Genomic DNA, 8,235 nt, shown 5'->3' with positions numbered 1-8,235 from the left:
AATTTCTACGCGTGTGGTCACATATTCTGCGGTGCCCGGTAGGTGCCCGGTGAAAATTGGTCGAGTGAAATGCAAGCGCCCGTAAGGGAGCCGGTAGGATGCCGTCCGGTAAACTTACGGGCTCCGTCCGATGAGCAGGTGCACCTATGACTCCCGGAAGGTGCCCGGCCGGAGCCCGGCCGGGGTCCTCAAGGCGCCCGGACGGGTGCTGTGCGGTGCACTGAATTATGTGTCCTCTGACATCCGCACCTCCTGTATTTAAAGCTGCGTTGTACATTATGAAATGCCGTCCTGAGGAGCCCGCACGGGCAATATTCATTTCAAATGGCCCCTGGACGGCAGACGCCCGGTATTGTGCATATCACTGGGGCTCTTGAGGGGCCCGTGAGGGAGCCGTAGGGTTCACGTACGGCACACTTGAGCACCGCAAGGCGCCTGTAAAGATTTTCATGAGAATTTACCCTACAAAATCGTGAGGGGCCGTCCGGGCACCTCCGGAGCCCGCACGGAACCCGTAAGGTGCCCTACGGGTCCTTTACGGGCTTTCTACGACCTAACGGTCAGATAAAAACGCCGGGAGAATTGGAAGCAGCCAATTCAGCACCACGGCGCCCGTACGGCTTAAAAAACTGTCCCGGCACCCGAAGGAACCTTACGGCAGCCGGCCGGACACCGGCCGAAAATTCCCAAAATGTCCCAAATTTTACTCGTCGTACGGTCCCGGAGTGTATAATAATAATAATAATATTTAAGATTTATATAGCTCTGGGCCCGTATTCAATAAACTTCTTAAGCATGAAATCTAAGTACTTTTTCTTAAATTTTGGCTAAGAAAAAATCTTAGCCAAAAATCGTATTCTATAACAGCAATGGGGACTTAAGAAATTTGCCTTAAGATTAAGAAGGATTCTTAGATTTTATCTAAGAAAAAGGACTTAAGTAGCATGTCGTATTCTAATACAATCGAGATATCTAAGATAAGTAAGAAATCTACCCTATATTTAAGCATACTACGAGGATGCTTAAATGGGGCTTTGGCACCGGCAGCTCAGTGATGCTGCAAGCAACCGCTTCGGGTTTCGATCAAATGGAATAAAAACAATGCATGCAGCGCGAGCGCAGGTTATCAGTTGACCTATATAACAACGTAAGCTTCGCGTATACAGCGTCGACGGCGCAGCGCGCAGGAGCGCCAAGCCATAGGCTAGGCTCTGTGTACTTGTACTGTATGTTTGTTTGTACACAACTAAACGAGTAGTAGCATACATGCATAACACTAAATCATGACATGGCTGTCGTATATAAAGAAACCGTCTCTTACTTTATTAGTCTTTGGCGCTAAAGTATGGAAACAGGGAATAATGTGCAATCGGCATAATATTAGGTGAGACAAAATTTGTTATAGTATGAGTCTGATAAAGGTTACATCTAGCCATTTGATTAATTTTAGGCCATCATAACAGTAGACGATGTAAAACAATGAAAGGGTAGCTCCAAATCCAATGCTAGCGCTGGTCGGCCGGCTAGTGACAGCGCTCACTTCATACTCACAGACCCTGCGGCTGCGACATAATAAGTAAGCCCGGTTGGGCTCCTCGGAGTTGTTTGACAGAAAAGTATAAAAAGCCTACAGTGGATGTTAGATCTATCCTCAGGTGGTCTTGACTAGACTGTTTTAGTGTCAGTTGGTCAATCCCGAAATAATTATGTGAGCATCGTTCCTCCCTTACGCTGTCCCATACATGTTAGTGTATAATTTTCGTGCGGTGCGATTTTTATTTTAACACGCAAATTACATAGGCAAATCGAGTTGCAATTAATTCGCTCGAGCCGACCACATCAACTTTCCCACATGACGTCATCGGGTCTAAGAATTTGTCTTATCTTTCGTCTTAGCTAAGACAAACTGCTTTACGTGTTTAGAATACGGCTAAGGCAACTTTCTTAACCTAGGCAAATTCTTAGACATTTTCTTAGACTTAAGAAAAATGTCTTAGAAGTTTATTGAATACGGGCCCTGGTATACAAGTACAGTTTCTAAGCGCTTTACAAAACAAGTGAAATGAAAAGTACGGTTAAACTAAATATGTAATAAGGATCAACAAGAAACGTGAAATGAACAATGCGCTTAATTTGGACGAATTACTTAACTAACAATGTATAACAATAACATGATAATGAAAAATGAAAATGTAAATACAATAATTAAGTATCATTAATGAAACTGCAATAATTATGTACATTAGACAATAAATAGATTACAAGAAGATAGGACATGTGGTTATAAATACGGTATGATGATGGACAATTACTTCGTGTTGAATAAATAGGTCTTAAGTCTATGTTTAAAAGTGTCAAAAGTTGGGGATTCACGGACAGAGACGGGGAGATTATTCCAGAGTTTAGGAGCACATACAGAGAAGGCACGATCTCCATAGCGGGTGCCGGTGAGTTCGAGGACCAGATGATAGTTGAAGATGAACAGATGATGATAAGCGGAGCCTGATGGAGGAGGTTTGTACCTTTGGTGAAATGAGTCCATTGATGTATACCGGAGCAAGTCCATTACGGGCCTTGTAGGTGAGAAGCAGTACCTTGAATTGGATGCGCTGTGGAATGGGGCGCCAGTGAAGAGAACGAAGAATGGGTGTTATGTGTTCGTACTTTCTTGTGCGTGTGAGGAGACGGGCTGCAGTGTTCTGGATGTGTTGGAGTTTGGTCAGATGTGAGCTGGGTAGATTTATCAACAGGCTATTACAGTAATCAATGTGTGATGTCACAAATGCATTTATTAGGCGCCCAGTAGAACTTTGGTCTAGGTACTTTCGGAGTTTTCCGATCCGATAAATTCCAAACGAAGCGGCTCTGCATGATTTCTGAATATGTTGCTTCATGGTAAGTTTATCATCCACTGCGACTCCGAGATTAATAGACGATTTTGATGGATTGATTGTATTGCAGTCGACTTCGAAATCTGGCAGCTCACTGGCTTTTCGAAATGCTGACGTCACATGCATGAGTTCTGTCTTGGCACCATTAAGCATGAGGTTGTTATCACGAGCCCAGACTTTCACATCTGCGATGCACTGCTCCAGTCGCACCACCCCACTGGCGATTTCACTTTGCTTCAGTTCTAGATACATTTGTGTATCGTCGGCATACATCATGTGTTCAACACCCTGATGGGACCTTATGACGTCACTGAGGGGACCAGAGTAGAGTATAAAGTCCAACGGTCCCACAACGGATCATTGTGGTACTCCCCAAGTTAGTGGAAATGCTTCGGACTGGACACCATTGAGAACGATGACCTGAGATCGATTTTCCAAGTAGGAGGCAAGCCACTGCAGGACGACTCCCTCAAATCCCTATTTATTACAGCACGTTGTATCATCATGCTATGATCGATCGTATCGAACGCAGACGAGAAGTCTAGCAGAATAAGAATAGCTTCAAGTCCTTTGTCAATGGCTAACAAGAGATCGTTGGCAACCTTCAAGAGGGCTGTTTCTGTCGAATGGAACTGACGGTATGCGGATTGCATGACAGGATATAAACCATTGTCTTCTAAGTGTGTCCTGAGCTGATCAGCTACAATCCTCTCTAGAGTCTTGGCGATGAAAGGAAGATTCGCGATCGGTCTGTAGTTTTTAAACTCATTTCGATCCAAAGATGTTTTTTTCAAGAGAGGAGTGACGTGTGATGTCTTGTACGCTGCAGGTACCTCTCCAGAAGGCAGGGACAGATTAACAAGTTCAGTTACAAATGGTACAAGCTCATTAATACAATCTTTCATGAGCCAAGTCGGTATTGGGTCAAGTCGGCACGATTTAGAAGAACTCTCACGGATCGCCTTTTGCACCTCCAATTCTGATACAGGTTCAAAAGAAGAAAGTTTGTGCGTCGTCACTCCATCCTCACAATCTGATGAGCGGCTAGTAATCCCCTGAAGATTGGTGACGATGTCCTGAATCTTGTTGTAGAAAAATTGTCCAAAATCATTAGCCAGATTTATGTCTGACTCATGGTCCGGTAGAAGATGCTGTGACTTTGGGCGGGAAAGCGTCTGAACAAGCTGGAAAAGATGCTTGGTGTCACACTGCGCAATCTCGTCGATCAAGTAACGAGATTTTGATTGAGATAGAACTGCATTGTAGGATTTACATTCCTCTTTGAACAGTTGACGACCAACTTCCAGACCAGAACTTTTCAATTTACGTTCAGCACGCCGTTTAGATCGTTTTGCCTCACGAACTTCATTGGTGTACCAGGGAGCTTTTGGTCTGGTTGTGACAAGTATTGATCGCTCAGGCGCATGCTTGTCAAGTAGCTCCTTTAGTACGATGTTGTATTGTTCTGCCATGTCAGATGCATCTTTGGCTGTAGGAAGTGTAAGCAATGAGGTTTGTATGTCATTCTTAAGCTGAACCACATCAATGTCCCGAAGTTTCCGACAAGTTATCTGCTTCTTGGAAGTTGCTGGACTTACAAAATTGAGCGTAGTCAGGACTGCCGAGTGATCGGAAGGAAGTCCTGGTACGACGTCCATGGCCACAATAGGATGATCAACCTTTCTGGAAATCAAGAGATCTAAGGTATGACCGGCTCGATGAGTTGCACCTTTTACATGCTGCTGAAGATCAAATGTGTCTAAGATATCGAGGAATTTCCTAGCATCTCTGTCAGTTTCGTCGTCAACATGGATGTTGAAATCTCCCATGAGCACAAGCTGATGCTGATCGATTGTTACAGATTCTAACAGTGTCGGAAAATCTGCCACAAAATTGTCATACGTCAGTTTGTTTGTAGACGATGGGGGAGGCCTATAAATGGCAAATGTCCTAAAAACCACAGAAGAAGAGACGCGGACCAGAATATCCACGTGCTCAAAAGATGAGAATTTTGTAGAGCAGTCTCTAGTGATTTTCAAAGAAGAGCGATATATGATGCATATACCACCACCCCGACTCTGGCGGTGTTCATGTACCACATGAAAGTCAGGCAAAGTCGCTACAACGTCTGCAATAATAGGATCATCATAAAGACCTCCCCGCAGCCATGGTTCGGTCACAATCAGAAGATCTAAGTCGTTGCTTATGATCAAGTCACAAATCATTGTCGTTTTGTTGTTCATGGAGCGTGCATTCCAGTGTCCAATTCTGAGACGAGCCTGACCAGATCGAGATCCATTAGCAGTACACCTAGGCGTTTGCTGCGATTGAATCAGATAGATAAGATTCGGATTTGGACGCGGCGATATACGTCTTAAAGGCCGGTACCATGGGTATTGGTCTGATGTAGAGACCACGACTGGGATTGGTTGAAGGCATTTTATACATTTGCCACTTCTCCTCCCACGTTTTCTCCATCGTCGTCGTTTGCCACCCTTCCAGTATCTCAAACATGACCCACATTGATCTACATGAACAGTGCATGTTTTACGTGATAAGTGCAGAGACTTGATCCTGAGGCACACTTCACTGTCCAGTTTACAAACATCATCAATGGGACGCAAGATGTGAAGATACAATGCTGTGTACTGAATAAGCTTCACATTCAAAGCCATGACTAAATGGGGAGACTCTTGATTCAAACCAAAAGAGTCCAGGTTGATAATAGACAGCTTATCCTCTGAGAGAGTCCAGTGAAAAAATGGTAGGCGGGGCAGTCTGAAAGAACACAATTGGATGAAAAGGAGCTGCACTGCTATGTGTTGAAGTCCAATGGTGAACTGGTGCATGATGATAGAAAATGACAGCAAAAATCAAACGATAAATGCAAAAGAATGGTGACTTCATATTTCTGACAGGAGCCATAGTTCTTCTCTTTACCACTTCCTCTATGATCTGGTATAAAAATCAATATGAGAAGTCTCCTCTGACAGCTTGAAAAATGCCAAGAAAGGGAGAGCCTGTGGGAGCAGCCATTGGCGCTGCACAGCACTCTCTCTAGTATATGTGAAAGCCCCATAGCTGGAAATAAAGTGAGCGGGGAGTTTATTTCGACCTCGCTCTCTTTGTCTGGCGTTTCTCTTGTTTGTTTTCTCTTTGTATGCAGGTTTGTAATGGATACGTCGGAGCCTGGTACCCGCGTCTCTCCGCCAGCTAGTGCAGCTAATGGAAGTGTGTTCGTCAAGCCGACCACTCGTTCATTCGGTGTGGCGGTGGGTAAGCTAGGGAGCGCTACTACCGTCTCTCGGACAAGCTCGTTACTGTTTGCCGGCTCGACTTCTGTCGGGCTCGGTATGACATCCATTGTTGGGACCCGATCACTAGTCCCCACCGCACGATAGAGGCGGGCGTCGTCGGCTTGCCGACCACTGACGCTCGTGCTCTGGGGAAGAGTGTCGCCATTGCGGCCACTGACACTCGGACCCGGGGGAAGAGTGTCGCCATTGCGGCCACTGATCGACACTCGGAACCCGATCACTGGCTCTGCTCCAGCCAGTGACACGTGCAGTTTGAGTGATCCCGCTGTACTGAAAACGGCCTGAATCCTCAGGAGACGGCTTCCTCCCGTCACAGACGGGCTGGGAGTCGTAAGAGACTGTCCAACCCTCCCGTTCAGGGTACTGTCCGTCGGTCTCGAGTGTATTTAATCGAGTGAATCCCCCGAACCCCGTACCCCTCTTGCTCCCGTCCGCGGGTAGTCATGGAGTATAGCCATGTCCCGGTCATGTCTCGGTCATGTGTTTTTCTAAGTCGATGTCTGCCTTGGGCACAAATTAGACTACGGCTAGGAGGAGGGATACGGCCTATTTTAGATGCTGTAAACTAATAAAATAAACTCTTGCCAATCAATCATACACCAATCTTCCAAATCACTGCCTAACTCACAAGTCCTATCTCCTATCAAGTCTCTTCCTATCACATGCCCACAGAGCTCTAAAAACAACACGTCTGACACAGTATAAGTCCAGTCCAGCTCTTGTAACGATTTATATTTAACAAAATTGATGTGAAATGAATATGTATGGGGAAGAAGAGACTAGAGAAGTAAAAGTAGGGAATGAGTCTAATGTTAACTCTTACAATAACAACCCTTCTCCGTTGCTATCGATCAAGCTGAGACTCTCGACTACTTGAAGCTCTTTGCTGAAAGAAGCTGGCGGGGTAAAAAAAATTACAAAAAACAGCCCTCTTGGCCGACCTCTGGTGGTACAGGCCTTCCTTGTATGCGGTCGGCTCTGTATGGGCTTTGGACACGGGCGTCAAGGACCTAGGTCCGGTTTGACCCTGTCCTGGTTCTGACCCGTCCCGACATGGTGGCTTGATCTGGTACCAGTTGCCTGGATTGTGTAAGATCTTTCGGATCTCTCCTTACAGTATACAGGCCTGTTTACATGTTCCTGATACTCAGGATCCTGTTCACATAATGGTTTGGTACCCGGTTTCGGTCTTTCCCGGCGGCTCGGTGCCGCCTGGCCGAGGCTGCCCCTCCTATATCTCAGTCGCCGCCCGGCGAGGAGACTAATGATCGTGGTTGCGCCCGCCCCCTCGGGGCCAGGTTCTCCATGTAACTAATTTTGAGGGCAGGTTGGTGACTCGAGATACTAGTCGGCGCGGCTCCCGCGCGATTTGCCAGCCGACGTGCAGGCTCTCCTAGAGTCTTAATTACCGGAGGCCTTCTCACTGGCTCTGCCAGCTAAGTACGGCCCAGGCTTTCCTTCTCCCTCCGCAGGTATACCGCTCACGGTGTTTTGCCAGTCCGGTGACAGGTATCTTGTGAGTTTGGAGGTTTTTCCCTCCTCCGGAGATCTCCTCCCCTTCTAGTTATGACAGGCACCACCATAGGGTCGGCTAGTCATGTGGAAGTCGTCACACTGAGCTCCGCCTGTGGGTCAAGCTATGTGTCTTACGACATGGTTGCAATACAACGACCCGTTAAGAGTGCTCCCGGTTTCTCCCACGACGTTGTTTGATCCACTTTCGGGAAACGCAAAGATTCCGATCTCACAGGGGCTCCCGTAATCTTGATTGTTGAGCCTCTGACGCAGAGGAGCGGGTTGGACCCGGTCGCACTGAGCTTATTTCTTGGCTTACGAAGTCTAGTAAGGCCGCTATGCTCGCTTCGTCTCCCGTGTCTGCGGGTAAGGAGCGCAAGCGTTCTGACGTCCAGCTTCTGACTGGGTCAAAAGTAGAGAAGACTCATGAGCATTCAGTCGGTTTGTTCGAGAATTTCTTGTCATTGGTTGGAACGGCAGTTGAAAAACGCCTAGCTGAACTTGCATCTGCC

The 8,235-nt window shown here is 46.6% G+C and overlaps 1 protein-coding gene across 1 annotated transcript; it reads right to left on the bottom strand.

Annotated features, from left to right (window-relative positions):
• Positions 1–3,268: 3,268 nt before the first annotated feature.
• LOC584236 lies at positions 3,269–7,863 on the bottom strand. Its single transcript, XM_030983647.1, has 3 exons — positions 7,859–7,863; positions 6,073–6,571; positions 3,269–4,735 (listed from the first exon to the last, which is right to left on the bottom strand). The coding sequence occupies exons 1-3, from the start codon at positions 7,861–7,863 to the stop codon at positions 3,269–3,271; spliced, it is 1,971 nt and encodes a 656-aa protein (XP_030839507.1).
• Positions 7,864–8,235: the final 372 nt, after the last annotated feature.

The sequence above is a fragment of the Strongylocentrotus purpuratus genome, unplaced genomic scaffold (genome assembly GCF_000002235.5).
Source record: "Strongylocentrotus purpuratus isolate Spur 01 unplaced genomic scaffold, Spur_5.0 spur5_scaffold_13, whole genome shotgun sequence".
NCBI lineage: Eukaryota > Metazoa > Echinodermata > Echinoidea > Camarodonta > Strongylocentrotidae > Strongylocentrotus > Strongylocentrotus purpuratus.
The sequence above is the reverse complement of the archived record's forward strand: the minus strand, read 5'-3'. Positions and strand labels throughout refer to the sequence as shown.